Raw genomic sequence first — 22,191 nt, forward strand, 5'->3', positions numbered from 1 at the left:
ATAATTTGTTTCTCTAAAATCCAACTCTGTCTCTTTCTTCAGTTCCAGTCTCAGGCACCTCAGATCCACCCCCTGTTCCATCCCGTCCTGCCACCGCAACTCCACCCTCCGATCTACCCCACCATGCCAGCCCAGTCCTACCCCCTGTACCACCCTGTTCTGACAACTTCCTACTACCCTCCACCCTCAATGATGGCGATGAACGAATACCACGTCCCGTCTGTCCAGGAGAAGACTCTAGAAGGAAATGCTGTGTCTCCTGGGACACCACCTAAAGGTGGATGTGTAGACGATGGCTGTGAGAACACTCCCCAGGCTCATGCCACTGATGTGCTCAGATGCGGTAAACAAGATTAAAATATCTCTCAATTTTCCACTGTTGATTATTTTGCACATTCGTTAACTTTGTGATGTTTTCTCTGTCTTAAACTTCCGTTTTACCTCCTTGTCCTGCAATTCGTCCAGATCAACATGTAGCACCAGTACCAGCTGAGTCAGAGCCTGAGCCTCAACCCACCTCCAGTCTGCTACCTGAAATTGTTGGCATTGAGGAGCCTTTATCCTCCAGACCCCCAACTCCAAAGGCACTCACTTTGGGAGAAATAATAAACCTTGTCAACCCAATCCCATCCAGACCCCCAACTCCAACACTACTCCCTTGGGGAGAAAACCTGGATGGTGAGGGTTCTGAGCAGTCCACATCCCCAAGTCTTACATCGTTCAGTTGGGGAGAAATAATGGATGATGTTGACCCAATACCATCCAGACCCTCAACTCCCACATTACTATCTTGGGGAGAAAATTTTGATGTTGTAGACTGCTCAGAACCCTAATCCTCAAGCCTTGCATCACCATCACTTGGTTGGAGAGAAAACCTGGATGGTGAGGGTTCTGAGCGGTCCACATCCCCAAGTCTTACATCACTCACTTGGGGAGAAATAATGGACATTGTTGACCTGCTACCATCCAGACCCCCAACTCCTACATTACTCCCTTGGGTAGAACTACTGGATGAAGCAGATGCTCAGCTGGAGGGGTTCCAGAAGGATGAGGGGCAGATGGATAACATCCTGGAGGAGAAGGTGAAGGGTCTCGCTGTCAGGGAGCAGGACAGAAAAACTAAACAGTTCGAGAAGCCAAAGAAACAGGCTGATGAAAAGACTCCCAAACTCCAACAGCAAGAACACTAAGGTACAGCAGCCAAGTCTTTCTGTAGATCAGAGCCCTGACGGCACGTGCCCTTGTGTCCATATATGGGCACGGGGGTGTGTCTCTGAGCTCACATTTTTAGCTTTTTGATTGGTTTAATGAACACACTGGATGTTGACTTTGCCCTCTGTTCTGTAGGAAGTCCAACTGTACATTCGGGACATTGATCACAGCGTGGACTCCAGGCGTCTGTTGAACGAATTCCTCCCGTTTGGAAACATCACCAAAGCAAAGGTCAGCGACTGATCCCGCCATTTAATTTTCTTCCTTTCCACATAACCCATGTTGGCTTCCCCTGATGTCAAACCCAGTGTGCACTTGCAGTACAATGACACGAGTATGTAGTGCAGGATTTATTTCATATCCCGGATTTTGCAAAACCTGAAATTACATTTAACACAGAAGACATCCATCTGGATGACGGGGAGGTGCGACACCAGAACCCTTGTAATGCTTACTGTTTGCTTTCTGTGTCTCCTCGCTGTCCCCTACAGGTGGTGATGGAGAACGGGTGCTCCAGAGGGTTTGGGTTCGTTACAAAACCATAACAGAAGCCACGACAGCGATCAGGGAGATGAACGGGAAGATGTCGGGGTGGAAGCCGTTGTTTGTGGCTCTGTCGAAGAGTCAAGACAAGCACCAGTCTCGCTATGTCCCGAGAGAGCAGAAGACCAGGAGCAGCCTTCCATTCAAGCCCTGGCCGAGTCACAACCCAGACAAACAGAGGGTCCAGTCTCAGAGTGAGTCACAGTCATCTTTACGGAATGGGTCTTGTTGTTCATTACCTCATGGGTTTGCTACTAAACAAAGCACATGTGGAGCGAATACTTTTGAATGCAATAATATGATCTAGAATAGTGCAATGGGAATATTATATACACCAGGATAAAAGGTTTGATTTAGGTTTTGGTTTTTTTGTTCTAAAAAAAATCTCTCCCCTGCTTTTCTCTTTCAGGTCGTCCCCCTGTGGCATCGACACGTCATGACTGGAAATGAGGAATATTTGAGAAAATAAACATCTCAACTGAAAAATGCTGCACAAGTGCTCTGTCTTTCTCATAGTGAATAGTAAATGGTGTAAATGACTCACATGGCAACCGCAGTAAAGCTGCTGCGCTGTAAATCTGCCCAAATAATCAGCTATAAAACTCCACCTCCTTGATAAAATAGAATTTTAATTCAGCATTCAACACTGAACACCATCAAAACCTCAATGATTAACATCAACTAGTGATGAACCCCCATGTCAGACCCTGAGCCTCCAGACTGCTGAAGACCACGCCCACAGGATATATCATCATTAAACTGCTGTAAGAGAATAATGGATGATGGTCCAGACGCAGGCTCGAACCCCAGTCGTGGCTCCTAAAGAAAGAACCCACTGCTCCAGAAAGTGAGACTGGGGGAGTGAACCCAAGTGCAGAACAGAGAACTGGAAATCCACCCACATCTGGTGTACAGAGGTGTTCTCAGTGCTAGAACGCTCTCCTTTCAAGAACATACTGTAGAAACAAACTGTCAAATAGAACCAACCTCCTCAGGAAACTGTCCAACACTACCTGGGGAGCAGATCCCAGAACTCGGAGCCAAACACCTCTGGCACTGTGCTGTTCCACTGCAGGATACTGTTCACCAGTATGGGTTAGATCGAGTCATGCGCACAAAGTCGACCCACAGCTAAACAAATCATTCTGGATAATCACTGGTATGTTAAATCTAACGCTCCTACCAGTTTTATCGAGATTAGCTGGAATACCGAAGAGGAAGAGCAAAGATGAGATTAATGGATGCGGTGAAGGAGGGCATGAGGACGGTCGGTGTGACAGGAAAAAAAAGATAAGGAGGAGATGGAGGAACATTATACACTGTGGTGACCCCTAATGGGAACAGCCAGAAGAAAGTGAAGACGACGAAGGTGATGAGAGTGAAAAAGACGAAGAAGATGAAGACAGTGAAGATGAAGATGATGAAGGTGAAGAAGGTGAAGTGCAAAGATGAGATTTATGGATGTGGTGAAGGAGGGCATGAGGACGGTCGGTGTGACAGAAAAAAGATAAGGAGGACAGGAGGAGATGGAGAGACATTATACACTGTGGTGACCCCTAATGGGAACAGCCAGAAGAAGGTGAGGAAGATGCAGAAGATGAAAAAGACGAAGAAGGTGAGGGAGACAAAAAAGACGAAGGTGAGGAAGACGAAGGTGAGGAAGACAAAAAAGATGAAGGTGAAAAAGACGAAGAAGGTGAAGGTGAAAAAGACAAAGGTGAGAAAGACGAAGAAGGTGTGGAAGACGAAGAAGGTGAGGAAGACGAAGAAGGTGAGGAAGACGAAGAAGGTGAGGAAGACGAAGAAAAATGTGAAGACGAAGAAGGTGAAAAAGACGAAAAAGATGAAGGTGAAAAAGGTGAAGAAGCCGAAGAAGGTGAAGAAGAAAAATGTGAAGACGAAGAAGGTGAAAAAGACGAAGAAGGTGAGGAAGGTGAAAAAGACGAAGGTGGTGAGGAAGACGAAGAAGGTAAGGACGAAGGTGATGAAGGTGAAAAAGAAGAAGAAAAATGTGAAGACGAAGAAGGTGAAAAAGACGAAGAAGGTGAGGAAGATGAAGGTAAAAAAGAAGAAGAAAAACGTGAAGACGAAGGTGAAAAAGATGAAGGTGAGGAAAGTGAAAAAGACGAAGGTGGTGAGGAAGACGAAGGTGGTGAAGACAGTGAAGACAAAGAAGAAAAATGTGAAGACGAAGATGATGAAGGTGGGATAGCACCACCCCACCTCTGATGAGAAACCAATACGAAAACCAAATGACTCCATGCGCCCACTTTACAGTCACCAGGAATAAGTAGGAAGGCGATGATTAAAATCTCGTAAAAGCTTCATAGTCATGGAGGGCCTGGAGCAAGCACAGTCCACGGCCTGTAGGTTGCTAAAGTGGAGAGAGAGCGACCGCTGCTCACCCGGCGAGGCCCTGTGCCACGCCCAAGTCAAAGCCTGCCCAGTGGAACAACCCTCACTGAGTAACCCGAATAGATCAAGAGCAGAAGCAGGAAAAACTGGAGACCTTCTCCATGGGATTCATCAGCAGTGCTGAGACCCTACAGACCAGACCTGGGCATTTTACGGCCCGTGGGCCGCATCCAGCCTTTTGGTTCATTCTGACCGGCCCGCGTAAGGTTAATTAGAAATTACAAAAACATATTTTCTAATTTTACCTCATGCATTGACTGAATGTGCATTGCTTTTATTTTGAAGTTGTGTTCAACAAAAACGCAATGCGCCCGACATGAACATGACATGAAATCCCACGAAACCTAATCCCGCGATAACTACTTCCGTAATTTGTCCAGACCAACCACAAACTTGTACGTCATCCTTCAAACGGTCCAGCCAATCACGTAGTGTGACGTCACCAGCAGGCGCCGGAGCCCGAGCCGATCTGTAGATCTGATACCTACACCGAATCGACGTTGCTGCGAGCAGGTCACAGGAAGACTTTAGCCCCCAAAATGTCCGCAAAAAGAAGAAAGGTAGATGCCGAATGCAGGGCTTTCAACAAAACATGGACTGCTAAGTATTTATTTAGGTGGGGTTTACATTAGACCGTATCAGCGGATCATCAGATTAACCTTTTTAAAACGATTAGTGTGCACACAGCAACACCAATACACGATTTGCGTGCACACAGCAACACCAATGCACGGATACGCTCGGCTCCGCAGGCATCCTGCGCTCCAAATCACTCCGCCCTGAACAGCGAGTGCCCTCTGGAGGGTGCGCACTCCGGCCCTGCGCAGCTCACAGAGCGCGCGAGTGAAGCACACGAGCAGTGATTCGGGACTGAGCCGCTGTGTGTGTGATCCCAGTGCATGTCGGGCATGCGCGTCACTTACCACTTGCAAGTGGAAGGATGGCAAGCCTAAAGACAATCATAACTACACAATGGGCAGTATTTGCATCAGTATTTGCAGTATTTTCATACTTTTATACTCTTTAATGAAAGGTGATACAAGGCGGAAGTCCGCGCCGCTTTTCAGCAGTCGCGTCACATGACCAACGCCAGCGAATCAGGAAGGTGGATGTCACAGTGACGTTGTCCAATGACGACGCCAGCTAGAGCTCAGCACAGCGTATCCGTGTATTCTCAATGTTTACACAGCACCGGACCAGACACGATCTGGATTGAATACGTGGACGCTGGCGGATTCCCGTTTCCCGGCGTTTCCAGGCGTTTTAATGTAAACGGACAGTGCATCCGCGAAGAAAACGAGACAGATACGGTCTAATGTAAACTTGGCCTTACTGAAGTCAGAGATGAAGCCGTGTGTTTAGTTTGCGGACAGCAGATCCGAAAAACACCAAATGAGGTGATTAGACTACAAATGTGGGCATCATTATTATAATATGATGTATCTTGCTTGATATTTGGAGTAGAAAGACAATATTGTGATGTCTTTATTGTGTTTTGGGGTGAATGTGACTAAAAAAAAAAAAAAAAGGTACAAACGTTCACAGTTTGTTAACCATTGTTTGGGAAATTTGATTGAATAAATGACATTTTTTGTAAAGCAACCTCGTTTTTTCCATACTCTTACCAGCTTGTAAAAACAGTTATTTACTGCTTTATATAAAGAAATACAATTAATATTATGCAGGATTTAGTTCAGCCTTTTGGTCCGGCCCTCCACAAAATCTTCGGTTTCTCATGTGGCCCCATGGAAAAAATAATTGCCCACCCCTGCTACAGACCGTGGACCACATCCTCTGTAGAGGCCCACTGGGACCCACTTACTCTGACTCGGACCTGATGGACGCAAACGACACCAGTGGCGTGACGAGATACAACGATGATCGGTTTATGTTCCAAACTCGTCTTAAGTTCAAAGAAAGGAACAGAACTTCCATTCATGAATTTTTAAAGAGGTTCAGATTAAATTACACAGAGTGACCTTTCCCTGGGCTTGCACCAGCACGGCACTTTATTCTTCAGATTATTTTCATCTTTATAATGTTCATTGTTTTATCAACTCCCGGCTTACTGTGATTAATTTCTGTTACAGAAAAAAATAAAATGTTTGTAATATGTCTGAGCAGCATATTCCATAAGAGAGCACTCTTTATTCAGATTAAAACAGAAAACATAATGAAGGCTGCTGGGTTTTGGTGCAAAATGAAGCGAGTGTGACAGTCAAAGTGTCCAGAAGAACTGTGGCTGCTTCTGGAACATTCTCAGTAAAACCTACAGCTCAGTTCCGTATCAAACTGCACTCGCTGGACCTCAGACTACTATTTTTTTTTTTTTTAAAGCAGAGGGTCGTCTCACACCAGATACTGACTTTGTTTCATTTATTACAGCTTACTGTTTATAATATATATTTTTTTAACATTGGAACATTTCACTTCATTATTTTTAAGCCATTTTTAAATTGTCGACAGCATTTCTTTATACGTGCCTAACGCTACGTTCACACTGCAAGGCTTAATGCTCAATTCCAATTTTTTTGTGAAATCCGATTTTTTTGTGAGGTCGTTCACATTAACAAATATATGCGACTTGTATGTGATCCTCAGTATGAACGAAAAGCAACCTAAAAGTGTTCCGCATGCGCATTGCAGGATACGACGACGTCACACGCAGTGAGCATGGCCAGTGTTTACGGAAGTAAAACCGCCCGGTTGCGGTATGACTCATCCAATCTAGCTTGAATAGCTGTATCCCCCCAAATGGAAATCAGCTCCCTAACCTCTGCGTCCTTCCATTGAGAAGATTCAGAACCTTCACAGCCCGAAGCGTCCCTCGCATTGATGTCATGCGCAGGGGCGCAGATACGTTTTTTGAACTGGGGGGGGACAAAAAACTGGGGGTGACAAAGCTGCCAGCAAACCAACCCCAACCCCGATATGCCTGTCAAACTTGTTGTGGGTTACCATAGCAACCAAGCTCGAGCTCGCAACCTGTGCAGTCTGCGCAGCTCAACCAACCGAATATCAGTCTTTGTTTTATGTGAGTTGTTGCAACTATGTATGTACTGCTGTGCACCTCAATAAACTGAATGGTAATTAGTCTTTTGATTTTTCCGTGAGGTTTGCCTTATGCAAAGAAAGACAGCATAGACGTTTTTTCCTCCCTATAAGTGGGGGGGAACGAACGAGGTGAATTTAAATCTGGGTGGGACGAGTCCCACCCTCTATCTGCGCCCGTGATTATGCGCCATGTTGTTGTAACTTTTTTTGAGAGACCCGCCGCCTACTTCAGCGCAGAATAGTGACGTTTGTGGCTTGTTGATGACGTGTAAGTCGGATGAATGCGACCTGGCGGTTCAGACTGAAGTCGCATATGAAAAGAGCGGATAGGAATCGGAATTAGGACCACATATCCAAACGGCCTGGGTCGGATTTGAAAAAAATCGGATCTGTGTCGTTCATATTGTCAATAAAAGATCGGATACAGGTCACATATGGGCGAAAAGATCGGATTTGAGTCACTTCAGCCCGCAGTGTGAACGTAGCCATGATGTCTGTATAAATCAACCTGTTCTGGAAGGACCCTGACTCTGCAACACTACTAAGCAAGTAACATGAAAACCAAGGAGCCTCCAAACAGGTCAGAGACAAAGTTGTGGAGAAGTATAGATCAGGGTTGGGTTATAAAAAATATCCCAAACTTTGAATATCCCACGGCGCACCATTAAATCCATTATAGCAAAATGGAAAGAATCTGGCACCACTACGAACCTGACAAGAGAAGGCCCCGCCCACCAAAACTCACAGACCGGGCAAGGAGGGCATTAATCAGAGACGCAACAAAGACACCAAAGATAACACTGAAGGAGCTGCAAAGATCCACAGTGGAGATGGGAGTATCTGTCCATAGGACCACTTTAAGCTGTACACTCCACAGAGCGGGGCTTTATGGAAGAGTGGCCAGAAAGAAAAAGCCATTGCTGAAGAAAACACATTTGGGAGTTTGTCCAACAGCATGTGGCAGACTCCACAAACACATGGAAGAACATTCTCTGGTCAAATGAGACTAAAAATTGCTCTTTTTGGCGATCATGGGAAATGCCATGTGTGGCACAAACCCAACACCCTGAGAACGCCATTCCTACAGTGAAGCATGGTGGTGGCAGCATCATGCTGTGGGGATGTTTTTCATCTGCAGGGACAGGAAAGCTGGTCAGGACTGAAGGAAAGATGGATGGCACTAAACACAAGGCAATTCTGGAGGAAAACCTGTTTGAGTCGGACAGAGGTTTGAGACTGGGATGAAGGTTCACGTTCCAGCAGGACAATGACCCTAAACATACTGCTAAAGCTACACTGGAGTGGTTTAAAGGGAAACATTGAAATGTCTTGGAATGTCCTAATCAAAGCCCAGACCTTAATCCAATTGAGAATTTGTGGCATAACTTGAAGATTGCTGTACACCAACACAACCCATCTAGCTTGAAGGAGTTGGAGCAGTTTTTCCTTGAGGAATGGGCAACAATCCCAGTGGTTAGATGTGCTAAGCTAATAGAGACATACCCCAAGAGACTTGCAGCTGTAATTGTAGCAAAAGGTGGCTCTACAAAGTATTGACTTTGGGGGGTGAATACCTATACACACTCCAGATTTCTGGGGGGTTTTCCATCTTATTTTTTGTGTCACAATAAAACACACTACTTGCACCTTTAAAGTTGTGGGCATGTTGTGTAAATCAAATGTTGCTAACCCTCCAAAAATCCATTTTAATTCCAGCTTGTAATGCGACAAAACAGGACAAACACCAAGGGGGATGAATACTTTTGCAGGGCACTGTATATGAAATTAAATCATGCTCGTTCTCCAAGACCTTGGTGTGATATATTATTCTGCACGAAAGTGAGTCAGATGAAAATTTTACAAGTGTGACAAATTACAGAAACATGCTGAGAGTCATCAGCAATCAGAGAGCGTCGTGCAGACAGCGGATCTCTTATAACAAAACTAATCAGGCTTTCACTGGACTTGAGGTCACGTTTAATACCATAAAAGATTATCAAGGTGATTTCTTTCATCTTGAACATGACGCGTCATAATCTGGTGAAAGAATTTATTTCTTGGATGTTCGTATTGGAGGATACGCTCTGAGAGAGGAACTGGATGGAAAATGTGAATCGTTTCAGATAAATAAGGTTCAGCTGACCTGATAACCCTGTCTATGGCATGAGGTGAGTCTGGAGCAAAAAAATAAGCGTGTGCACTGATCAGAGTCCCTCACAGAGCCTGAATCAACATCTGGAATGCAGGTACAGTGGTGCTTGAAAGTTTGTGAACCCTTTAGAATTTTCTATATTTCTGCATAAATATGACCTAAAACATCATCAGATTTTCACACAAGTCCTAAAAGTAGATAAAGAGAACGCAGTTAAACAAATGAGACAAAAATATTATACTCGGTCATTTATTTATTGAGGAAAATGATCCAATATTACATATCTGTGAGTGGCAAAAGTATATGAACCTTTGCTTTCAGTATCTGGTGTGACCCCCTTGTGCAGCAATAACTGCAACTAAACGTTTGCGGTAACTGTTGATCAGTCCTGCACACCGGCTTGGAGGAATTTTAGCCCATTCCTCCATACAGAACAGCTTCAACTCTGGGATGTTGGTGGGTTTCCTCACATGAACTGCTCGCTTCGGGTCCTTCCACAACTTTGACTTTGGCTTGGCCATTCCAAAACATTAACTTTACTCTTCTTTAACCATTCTTTGGTAGAACGACTTGTGTGCTTAGGGTCGTTGTCTTGCTGCATGACCCACCTTCTCTTGAGATTCAAGCCCTGTCCACACGGCAACGGATTCAGGTGAATCTGATAAAATTTTTTATCGTTTCGGCCTCGGTCCACACGGCACCGGCGTTTTGGGTGCCCCACAACGATATTTTTTGAGAACAGTTTCCAGAGTGGAAAAATCTGGCAACGGTGCCGTTGCAAAGTCGTCTGGATGAGTAGAACGGATTTGTTTACGATGACGTCACAACCACATGACTAGAACAAGCAGCACTCTCGCGCGCATCATTCGTAACAACAGAAGAAGGGGTTTATGCGCATGCGTCCTACTTCTTCTATTGTTCTGGTGTCTCCGATGGGACCGTCTTACAGCGCACGTAGAGGTGTGGCATGTGTATTGCATCGTTTTCAGCAAGCGTTGCGTTGCCATACGTACCTGATATTTTACTGATCCGTTGCCCATGTGGACGTGATATTTTTTTTACCCGCTAAAAAAAAAATCTCGTTGCCGTTGTCGTGTGGCTGTAGCCTCAGTTCATGGACAGATGTCCTGACATTTTCCTTTAGAATTCGCTGGTATAATTCAGAATTCATTGTTCCATCAATGATGGCAAGCCATCCTGGCCCAGATGCAGCAAAACAGGCCCAAACCATGATACTACCACCACCATGTTTCACAGATGGGATAAGGTTCTTATGCTGGAATGCAGTGTTTTCCTTTCTCCAAACATAACGCTTCTCATTTAAACCAAAAAGTTCTATTTTGGTCTCATCCGTCCACAAAACATTTTTCCAATAGCCTTCTGGCTTGTCCACGTGATGTTTAGCAAACTGCAGATGAGCAGCAATGTTCTTTTTGGAGAGCAGTGGCTTTCTCCTTGCAATCCTGCCATGCACACCATTGTTGTTCAGTGTTCTCCTGATGGTGGACTCATGAACATTAACATTAGCCAATATGAGAGAGGCCTTCAGTTGCTTAGAAGTTACCCTGGGGTCCTTTGTGACCTCGCCGACTATTACACGCCTTGCTCTTGGAGTGATTTTTGTTGGTCGACCACTCCTGGGGAGGGTAACAATGGTCTTGAATTTCCTCCATTTGTACACAATCTGTCTGACTGTGGATTGGTGGAGTCCAAACTCTTTAGAGATGTTTTTGTAACCTTTTCCAGCCTGATGAGCATCAACAACGCTTTTTCTGATACACTTCCACAAACGTGTTGTGAAGATCAGACTTTGATAGATCCCTGTTCTTTAAATAAAACAAGGTGCCCACTCACACCTGATCGTCATCCCATTGATTGAAAACACCTGACTATAATATTTTTGTCTCATTTGTTTAACTGGGTTCTCTTTATCTACTTTTAGGACTCGTGTGAAAATCTGATGATGTTTTCGGTCATATTTATGCAGAATTATAGAAAACTCTAAAGGGTTCACAAACTTATACGATATAATGAAGGTTTACTGTGTACCTGACTCACCATTTGCAGGTAAATTCTGGATCACTTTGACCGCAGCGTCAAACCTTTGCTCATGGATGGATCTGGTTTCATCCTCCATCATGGCTCTTATCAAAAATGAACAGATTGCTAAATTAAACCTGGAGAGAGAAGAACAGGAGAAGAGCTGGGGTTTCAGCAAGTTTTAACAAGAGATGCTGTCAGGAGGAGACATGTAAAGCCGGTTATTCATTACAGCACTGCCTGTGAAGTTGCATATTATTTCAATATTCATATTAATATTATTTATGTCAGTTGTTTCCATGGTTATAAGCATGTTTATATCCTACATACAACAAAAGCATCTCCCTATTGTCCTTAACGACACACCAAACATGGCGACATGCCACACACTTTTTCTCTCTCAACCCGAATTCAACATAAACAACAAAACAGTTAATGAATAATAAATGCCAATAAAACAAACACCAACTCAATCTCTTACCATTTGTTTCGCACCTGCGATAAACAAGGCGACCTGAACTTGGGATGAAAACCCTAATGACAGCTCAACAAAGCAGCTGGGAATTGTAGTTCTCTTACACACAAACAGACGAAGCAGCATTGACTTAAAGAACTACAAGTACCACAATGCACCGCGCAAAGGTCCTGCTAAACAGGAAGTGTAGTCTGGACCTCGGCTTTACTCGTTGCCCTACAAACCGTCCAAGTGTTCCAAATCGTGCAAAAACATTCATTAATGATTTTTACTGTATAATTATAATATTTCATAAACTTTACCAGACGCTACAATTAGCTGCGTCACTCCCGGAAGTAGAAAATTGTTCCTGCGACTGGATTCAAGGAAATGTCGGAAAACTACATATCCCGACATGCCTTTCTTTCTACTCATAACGTTTTTATGATGTGTTTTTATTCACCTAGGTTTATAATTCAGTCGTATGATATCAGGTACGCAAAATATACATCTAAAATTTTATGCTTTTTAGGCTTGGTTGTTATTTTTATTAAAATGTTATCAATAAATTGTCGCCATTTTCGGTTACTGAATTCACCCATTTAAGAATTGGATTTTAAGAAATATATATATATTATAGCTACATTATTGTATTTGGATATTGTATTTAAACACTAAAAATGTGAAGGTGAATAATCAACCAATCTGTTTTCAACTCTGCTCCATTTGGACAAATCAGATTGCGTCCTGTTATCCGGAACTTCCGGTTCTCTTCTTCTACCTTCTTAACAACTTATTCGCGAGCTAAACTAAACAACATACACTTCTTTGTAATGATTTTATTTCTTTGTAAGCAAGTTGTGAAACAAACAAAAAATAAAAAAATAAAAATCCCCTGAAAATTAATTTAGGCGATTTACTTCCGGGTGTCACCATGCGCCCATACTCGTATACTACCGTACTATATAGTATGTCAGAAATAGTGCGCGAGTTGTGGGGCTGTATACTAGTTCGTAAGTTAGTATGCGTAGTGAGAACTCAAACCTCGCAACATCAAATTATTTTTAAAATAAAGGAATGCATATGATAAACAAACAAATAAATACATGCGTGTAATTATAAATCAAAGTGAAACAACCGTAAATTGTTTTTAAAACGGTATATTTAAGAAAATTAAATACGTTTGGACAATTTACTTCCGGGTGTCGCTGCACGCCATGGCAATGACCAATCTTGTATACTACCGTACTATACAGTATGTCAGGAATAGTGCGCCTGCTATGGTGATGTATACTAGTTAGTACGCTAGTATTATGTGTGGCTTTAGAATATCAAACAAATAAAGCAATAAATACACACGTTTATGTATTTTATTATATTTATATCTATCTATCTACTTACACACACCTTAAAATATTTTTAAATTTATATCATCATATTTATTTCAATTTGCATGTTACAACCCCGATTCCAAAAAAGTTGGGACAAAAGTACAAATTGTAAATAAAAACGGAATGCAATGATGTGGAAATTTCAAAATTCCATATTTTATTCAGAATAGAACATAGATGACATATCAAATGTTTAAAGTGAGAAAATGTATCATTTAAAGAGAAAAATTAGGGGATTTTAAATTTCATGACAACAACACATCTCAAAAAAGCTGGGACAAGGCCATGTTTCCCACTGTGAGACATCCCCTTTTCTCTTTACAACAGTCTGTAAACGTCTGGGGACTGAGGAGACAAGTTGCTCAAGTTTAGGGATAGGAATGTTAACCCATTCTTGTCTAATGTAGGATTCTAGTTGCTCAACTGTCTTAGGTCTTTTTTGTCGTATCTTCCGTTTTATGATGCGCCAAATGTTTTCTATGGGTGAAAGATCTGGACTGCAGGCTGGCCAGTTCAGTACCCGGACCCTTCTTCTACACAGCCATGATGCTGTAATTGATGCAGTATGTGGTTTGGCATTGTCATGTTGGAAAATGCACGGTCTTCCCTGAAAGAGACGTCGTCTGGATGGGAGCATATGTTGCTCTAGAACCTGGATATACCTTTCAGCATTGATGGTGTCTTTCCAGATGTGTAAGCTGCCCATGCCACACGCACTAATGCAACCCCATACCATCAGAGATGCAGGCTTCTGAACTGAGTGCTGATAACAACTTGGGTCGTCCTTCTCCTCTTTAGTCCGAATGACACGGCGTCCCTGATTTCCATAAAGAACTTCACATTTTGATTCGTCTGACCACAGAACAGTTTTCCACTTTGCCACAGTCCATTTTAAATGAGCCTTGGCCCAGAGAAGACGTCTGCGCTTCTGGATCATGTTTAGATACGGCTTCTTCTTTGAACTATAGAGTTTTAGCTGGCAACGGCGGATGGCACGGTGAATTGTGTTCACAGATGATGTTCTCTGGAAATATTCCTGAGCCCATTTTGTGATTTCCAATACAGAAGCATGCCTGTATGTGATGCAGTGCCGTCTAAGGGCCCGAAGATCACGGGCACCCAGTATGGTTTTCCGGCCTTGACCCTTACGCACAGAGATTCTTCCAGATTCTCTGAATCTTTTGATGATATTATGCACTGTAGATGATGATATGTTCAAACTCTTTGCAATTTTACACTGTCGAACTCCTTTCTGATATTGCTCCACTATTTGTCGGCGCAGAATTAGGTGGGGTTTACATTAGACCGTATCAGCGGATCATCAGATTAACGTTTTTAAAACGATTAGCATGCACACAGCAACGCCAATACACGATTCGCCTGCACATAGCAACGCCAATACACGGATACGCTCGGCTCCGCAGGCATCCTGCGCTCCAAATCACTCCGCCCTGAACAGCGAGTGCCCTCTGGAGGGTGCGCACTCCGGCCCTGCGCAGCTCACAGAGCGCGCGAGTGGAGCGCACGAGCAGTGATTCGGGACTGAGCCGCTGTGTGTGTGATCTCAGTGCATGTCGGGCATGCGCGTCACTTACCACTTGCAAGTGGAAGAATGGCAAGCCTAAAGACAGTCATAACTACACAGTGGGCAGTATTTGCATCAGTATTTGCAGTATTTTCATACTTTTATACTCTTTAATGAAAGGTGATACAAGGCGGAAGTCCGCGCCGTTTTTCAGCAGTCGCGTCACATGACCAACGCCAGCGAATCAGGAAGGTGGATGTCACAGTGACGTTGTCCAATGACGACGCCAGCTAGAGCTCAGCACAGTGTATCCGCGTATTCTCAATGTTTACACAGCACCGGACCAGACACGATCTGGATTGAATACGTGGACCCTGGCAGATTCCCGTTTCCCGGCGTTTCCAGGCGTTTTAATGTAAACGGACAGTGCATCCACGAAGAAAACGAGACAGATACGGTCTAATGTAAACTTGGCCTTAGGGGGATTGGTGATCCTCTTCCCATCTTTACTTCTGAGAGCTGCTGCCACTCCAAGATGCTCTTTTTATACCCAGTCATGTTAATGACCTATTGCCAATTGACCTAATGAGTTGCAATTTGGTCCTCCAGCTGTTCCTTTTTTGTACCTTTAACTTTTCCAGCCTCTTATTGCCCCTGTCCCAACTTTTTTGAGATGTGTTGCTGTCATGAAATTTCAAATGAGCCAATATTTGGCATGAAATTTCAAAATGTCTCACTTTCGACATTTGATATGTTGTCTATGTTCTATTGTGAAGACAATATCAGTTTTTGAGATTTGTAAATTATTGCATTCCGTTTTTATTTACAATTTGTACTTTGTCCCAACTTTTTTGGAATCGGGGTTGTAGATTTGGCACAGTTTTATGCCGGATGCCCTTCTTGATGCAACCCTCCCCGATTTATCCAGGGTTGGGACCGGCACCAAGAGTACGCTTATGCACCCCAAGTGGCTGGATGTACAGAGCTGCAGTAATTACATGCCCCTTTTCCACCAAAGCAGTTCCAGGGCTGGTTCGGGGCCAGTGCTTAGTTTGGAACCAGGTTTTCTGTTTCCACTGACAAAGAACTGGCTCTGGGGCCAGAAAAACCGGTTCCAGGGTAGCACCAGCTCTTTGCTGGGCCAGAGGAAAGAACCGCTTACATCAGCGGGGGGGGGCGGAGTTGTTAAGACCAACAACAATAGCAAGACTGTGAAAGGTCGCCATTTTTAAATAACCGACGAGATACACTCCTGTTCAAAAGTTTGGGGTCACCCACCAGACGATTTTGTGTTTTCCATGAAAAGTCACACTTTTATTTACCACCATCAGTTGTAAAATGAATAGAAAATATAGTCAAGACATTTTTCTGGCCATTTTGAGCATTTAATCGACCCCACAAATGTGATGCTCCAGAAACTCTGCTCAAAGGAAGGTCAGTTTTATAGCTCCTCTAAAGAGCTAAACTGTTTTCAGCTGTGCTAACATGATTGTACAAGGGTTTTCTAATCATCCATTAGCCTTCTGAGGCAATGAGCAAACACATTGTACCATTAGAACACTGGAGTGATAGTTGCTGGAAATGGGCCTCTATACACCTATGGAGATATTGCACCAAAAACCAGACATTTGCAGCTAGAATAGTCATTTACCACATTAGCAATGTATAGAGTGGATTTCTGATTAGTTTAAAGTGATCTTCATTGAAAAGAACAGTGCTTTTCTTTCAAAAATAAGGACATTTCAAAGTGACCCCAAACTTTTGAACGGTAGTGTATCATGGATGCAATAAAGCAGCAGTCATCCATTATTGTTGTTGTTGTTGTTGCTTCTTCTTCTTCTCCGTGTTGTTGTTGCTTCGATATTCGCGCCAAGGTTTATGCAAACGCAGCGACGTAACTGACATATACAGTAACGTAATGACGTGTCTTCCCTTAGCACCCCGAGCTATAGAAAAGCAAACTGGTTCTCAGCTGGCTCGCAAGTTGAACGAGTTGTGAACCAGCACCAGCACTGGGCCCGAACCAGCCCTGGAACTGATTTGGTGGAAAAGGGATAACAGAGGGATACAATTGATGAGCCACACCATGAAACTATGGGAAAGGGTATTTGGAGGCGAGATTGAGAAGAGAGGTAGCAATCTGTGAACAGCAGTACGGGTTTATGCCAAGGAAGAGCACGTCAGATGCAATTTTTGCTTTAAGGATGTTAATGGAGAAGTACAGGGAAGGCCAGAGAAAGCTACATTGTGTGTTTGTAGACCTGGAGAAGGCATACGATAGAGTGCCGAGAGATGAGTTATGGTATTGTATGAGAAAGTGTGGAGTGAATGAGAAGTATATTAGAGGGGTGAGAACAGTGAAACAGCAGTGAGGTGTGCAGTTGGAACGACTGAATGGTTCAAGGTGAAGGTGGGACTCCATCAAGGATCTGCTTTGAGTCCTTTCTTTTTTGCCGTTGTGATGGATGGCTTGACGGACGAAGTGAGGCAAGAGTCACCATGGAACATGATGTTTGCGGATGATATTGTGATATGTGGTGAAAGGAGGATGAGCCAGAGAAGATCGTTGGTATGAGTGAGGAGTTAAAGAAGCCATTTTTGTCAACCTGGAACGGCCATCACAGGTGGTGGTCTAAGGCTACATCCACACGACAACGGCAACGAGATTTTATTAAAAAAAAATCACGTCCACATGGGCAACGGATCAGTAAAATATCAGGTACATATGGCAACGCAACGCTTGCTGAAAACGATGCAATACACATGCCACACCTCTAGGGGCGCTGTAAGACGGTCCCATCAGAGACACCAGAACAATAGAAGTAAATGCATGCGCATAAACCATAGATATACATAGAAGACTAGATCCCTCGTCCCCGTTGCCCGTCAACGAAGTCGAACGTCCGCACATGGCGGCCATCTTACCTCAGACAGCTGGCTTACCCATTACATTGTGTTGGTAGCGATATGTACTTTTCAGATGACCGTAACTTCCTCAAATTTCAATCGATATTCAAACGGTTTGGTTTGTTATATATAAAAAAAAACAAACGGAAGTATGTATTTATGATATTAATGATGAATAATCATTTTATGTTTTAAAAAAAATACATGCTGAAATTCCTATGCTGTGAGAAGCCTAACACTGCATACTTGTGGATAACTGCGGCCTTAGGACAAATAACCATACAATTTATTTCCAATTTTTAGTGAAAATATTTTTACATGTGATAGGGCTGTAGGGGAGGCGGCATGGTGGTGTAGTGGTTAGCGCTGTCGCCTCACAGCAAGAAGGTCCGGGTTCGAGCCCCGTGGCCGGTGAGGGCCTTTCTGTGCGGAGTTTGCATGTTCTCCCCGTGTCCGCGTGGGTTTCCTCCGGGTGCTCCGGTTTCCCCCACAGTCCAAAGACATGCAGGTTAGGTTAACTGGTGACTCTAAATTGACCGTAGGTGTGAATGTGAGTGTGAATGGTTGTCTGTGTCTATGTGTCAGCCCTGTGATGACCTGGCGACTTGTCCAGGGTGTACCCCGCCTTTCGCCCGTAGTCAGCTGGGATAGGCTCCAGCTTGCCTGCGACCCTGTAGAAGGATAAAGCGGCTAGAGATAATGAGATGAGATGAGATACTGATATAAACATCTACAATTAAAACACACACAGACACACACATCATCTTGTCATCAAAGTCAGTACTTTGATTTCCTGTAATTCATAATGTGAGTGCTGGGCTGTGCTTGCGTATACGTCAAAATTTCAGCAAGATAAGAGTATAAACATTTAAGCATCTCAATGGTCTTACCTCAGTGTATCGCAAATTCTGTGGAAAAGCTTGCCTGTGGTATGATGGCCGCCCTGTGCGGACGTTCTGGAATACGCGGTGAGGCATCTAGTCTTCTATGTATATCTATGGCATAAACCCCTTCTTCTACCCGGCGTGAAGCACTCACAGGAACAAACACACAACAAGAAGAAGATGGCTGCGACTACGCGAGGAAATCGTGCCTTCTGTGTGTACAAATTAGTTTTATTAGTGTGCATAGTTTTATATAACTTAATTTTCTTATTGTGTGTGAACATTTTGAAAAGCAGTCTTATCCAATAAAAAAAAGAAATTCAAGAAATGGTTCAGTTACTTGTTTATTTAAAAGAAAAGCTGTATACAAAAGTGAATGCAATGCAGTGGTTCATACAAAACAGCGAGAGTGCTGCTTGTTCTAATCATGTGGTTGTGATGTCATCGTAAACAAATCCGTTCTACTCATCCAGACGACTTCGCAACGGCGCCGTTGCCAGATTTTTCCACTCTGGAACCCGTTCTCAAAAAATATCGTTGTGGGGCACCCAAAATGCCGGTGCCGTGTGGACGCCAGGCCAAAACGATAAACAATTTTATCAGATTCACCTGAATCTGTTGCCGTGTGGACAGGGCCTAAAGGCCTCTGCATGCTCTTGCGACAAGGCTTTCGCAGATAGCTTTTCGCAGACAGTTGTAATTTATCGTTGAGTGGGGAGTAATAGGCGTGCGCCATGTTATTCACCGCCACAACGCAAGGGGGCGCAAAGTCGCTAGGAGTAGTTGGTGGGTGTGGTTAGTGGAGTGTTTATCCTCCGGTTACTTATAATGACTAGAACTGGAGTCGTATAGATGTACGTACTTCCTCAATCAATCGCTCTTCATGCTGCTCCATCTTCGCTCGTGTTTTTAAAAATGCCGGTCGTGAAAACAAACCAAACCGGGAAAGTAGGGAAGCGGAAGTGCGTGTACAGCGGATGTAGAGTGGACCAATCAGAGCCCTCTTGTCTGCGACGCTGTCTGCGAGGCTTCTGCGGTGGTCACAATTTTTGGGAGGTGCACGCAGAGCGTCTGCGAAGGTGGGGGGGCTACGCAGATGCCATCTGCGACGCCGTCTGCGAGGACTGCGTTGTCAGCATAAATTGGCCTTTAGACATCATTTATCAGCCACCTACAATGCAGTCCTTGGCACACTTCCCAGACAACTGATGAATGCACACCAAAACCCAGCTGTTTTCAGTGACTCACAGGAGGACAGAGAGAACCAACGATCCATTGATCACCCCAACGACTCTCTAGGCCATTCACACCCAGCCCCCAGTGACCCACACCAACAGGATGACTCAACGACACCTAATGATTGCTTTTCATCCATGAGAGGATAAATACCTGATACTCCCTATTAGTCAGACAGAACTGAAGAAGCCTTTCGGATGAGAGGTGAAATGTCTTCAAGAATCTTCAAGCAAGTCCAGTTGTTCCGTTTTACCACCCACAGTTTACTATGACCTGGATGACTGAAAATCTTCACAGACATGAGGATGAGCTGGGTTTGGAGAGATGGAGGGACGCATTGGAACGAAGAGGAATGAAGGTGAACAGGAGCAAAACAGAATACATGTGCATCAGTGAGAATGGGGATGAGAGTGTAGTGAAGATGCAAGGACCAGCCGTAAAGAAAGTTGGTGAATTCAAGTACCCGGGGTCAACTGTGCAGGAAAATGGGGGCTGCGATAGTGAGGTGAGAAAGAGAGGGAGTGCAGGCAGGGTGGAGCAGTTGGAGAAGGATTTCGGGAGTCATTTGTGATCGGAAAGTCCCAGCAAAAGTGAAAGGTAAGATGTATAAGACAGTAGTGAGACCAGCTGTGATGTACGGATTGGAGACCGTACCCTTAACGAAGAGACAGGAGGCAAAGTTGGAGGTGGCGGAGTTGAGGATGTTAAGGTTTGTGATGGGAGGTTGGACAGGATAAGGAACGAGCACATCAGAGGGACAGAGCATGTGGAGAGCTTGGGAATTAAGCTCAGAGAGATGAGACGGAGATGGTACGGGCACATCCTGAGAAGAGATGTTGGAAGGAGGATGTTGAGGATGGAACTGCCAGGCACACGAAATGAGGAAGGGCAAAGAGGAGATACATGGATGTGGTGAGAGAGGACATGAAAGTGGTAGAGAAGGATGCGGAAGACAGGGAGCAATGGAGATGAAAGATCTGCTGTGGCGACCCCTAATCGGGAGCAGCCAAAAGAATAAGAAGATTTATATTTATTTATACTACTCATGTTGTTTGTTATCAACATATATATATATATATTAGTGCTGTCAAAAATGTCGCGTTATTAACGCGTTAACTTGACTCAATTTTAACGGCGATAATTTTCTTATTGCGAGATTAACGCTCTGTGACATGATGTAGGTTTTTCATAAGCTTTTGAAACTGCCAGGAATTTGGAACAGAGACTTTGCTTAGAAAAACGATAGCAGCTAGACTGTAATGCCACACCCCGCACAGCCAGAGTCCTCTGCCCTCCCCCAAAGAACCAGCGTGGGCAGGGCGCGCTAGCCCCGCGCCTTGGGATGAAGAGCCACGGTGCTCGGCTTAGGTTTCGTTTTCCCATCGGCGGCTCCAGCCCGACTTTGCAGTGGCTGTGACAAGACGTGTTATGCTCTGCAATAAAAAAAAACAACATTGGTACAAAGCAAGCCCATTCACTTTTTTATGCTGATAAGAGAATTACAATGGTTTTTCATGTGACAAAAATGTGCGAGGGCAGCACGGTGGTGTAGTGGTTAGCGCTGTCGCCTCACAGCAAGAAGGTCCGGGTTCGAGCCCCGTGGCCAGTGAGGGCCTTTCTGTGCGGAGTTTGCATGTTCTCCCCGTGTCTGCGTGGGTTTCCTCCGGGTGCTCCGGTTTCCCCCACAGTCCAAAGACATGCAGGTTAGGTTAACTGGTGACTCTAAATTGACCGTAGGTGTGAATGTGAATGGTTGTCTGTGTCTATGTGTCAGCCCTGTGATGACCTGGCGACTTGTCCAGGGTGTACCCCGCCTTTCGCCCGTAGTCAGCTGGGATAGGCTCCAGCTTGCCTGCGACCCTGTAGAACAGGATAAAGCGGCTACAGATAATGAGATGAGATGAATGAGATGAGATTCTATATTTCCTCTTCATGTTGTCACTTGATTTTATGGACCACACTGGAAATAAATGTTTTCACTTTCTTGTGTCATCCATGTATTTTTAATGTATTTACAATTGTTTGTATGTATTTACATTGAATTTATTCAATAAAATCAATCAAAACGTGTTGAAATTAGTTTATAAGATTTACTTCCGGGTGTTAGTGTGTGTCGCCATGGCAACATCCTGTCCAATCTTGTACACTACCGTACTGCACAGTATGTCAGGAATAGTGTTCCAGCTTTATTAGTTAGTATGTAAGTATTATATGCATATTTAAAATATATAACAAAGAAAGCAACACACTTATTTATTTACTTCTGAAAATATCCTCAAATTAGTTTATAGGTTTCACTTCCGGGTGTTAGTGTGCGTCGCCATGGTAACATCCCGTCCCTTTTTGTACACTAGCGTACTGCGCAGTCTGTGAGGAGC

At 44.1% G+C, this 22,191-nt stretch overlaps 1 protein-coding gene across 2 annotated transcripts in view; it reads right to left on the reverse strand.

Moving 5' to 3' along the window:
- acbd5a (acyl-CoA binding domain containing 5a) overlaps positions 1–11,964 on the reverse strand; it is a 76,498-nt gene extending 64,534 nt beyond the window's left edge. Inside the window, exons 1-2 of one of the 2 annotated variants that reach the window (XM_060922541.1) lie at positions 11,898–11,964; positions 11,435–11,553 (exon numbers count right to left, since the gene is read on the reverse strand). In XM_060922541.1, the coding sequence (XP_060778524.1) occupies positions 11,435–11,516 (82 nt within the window). In that variant the 5' untranslated portion in view covers positions 11,517–11,553; positions 11,898–11,964. Of the gene's footprint in view, positions 1–11,434; positions 11,554–11,897 lie in introns of those variants that run through there. The other variant, XM_060922542.1, reaches the window with a different exon arrangement.
- Between the last annotated feature and the right edge of the window lie 10,227 nt (positions 11,965–22,191).

This window comes from Neoarius graeffei, chromosome 5, assembly GCF_027579695.1.
Source record: "Neoarius graeffei isolate fNeoGra1 chromosome 5, fNeoGra1.pri, whole genome shotgun sequence".
NCBI classification, from domain to species: domain Eukaryota; kingdom Metazoa; phylum Chordata; class Actinopteri; order Siluriformes; family Ariidae; genus Neoarius; species Neoarius graeffei.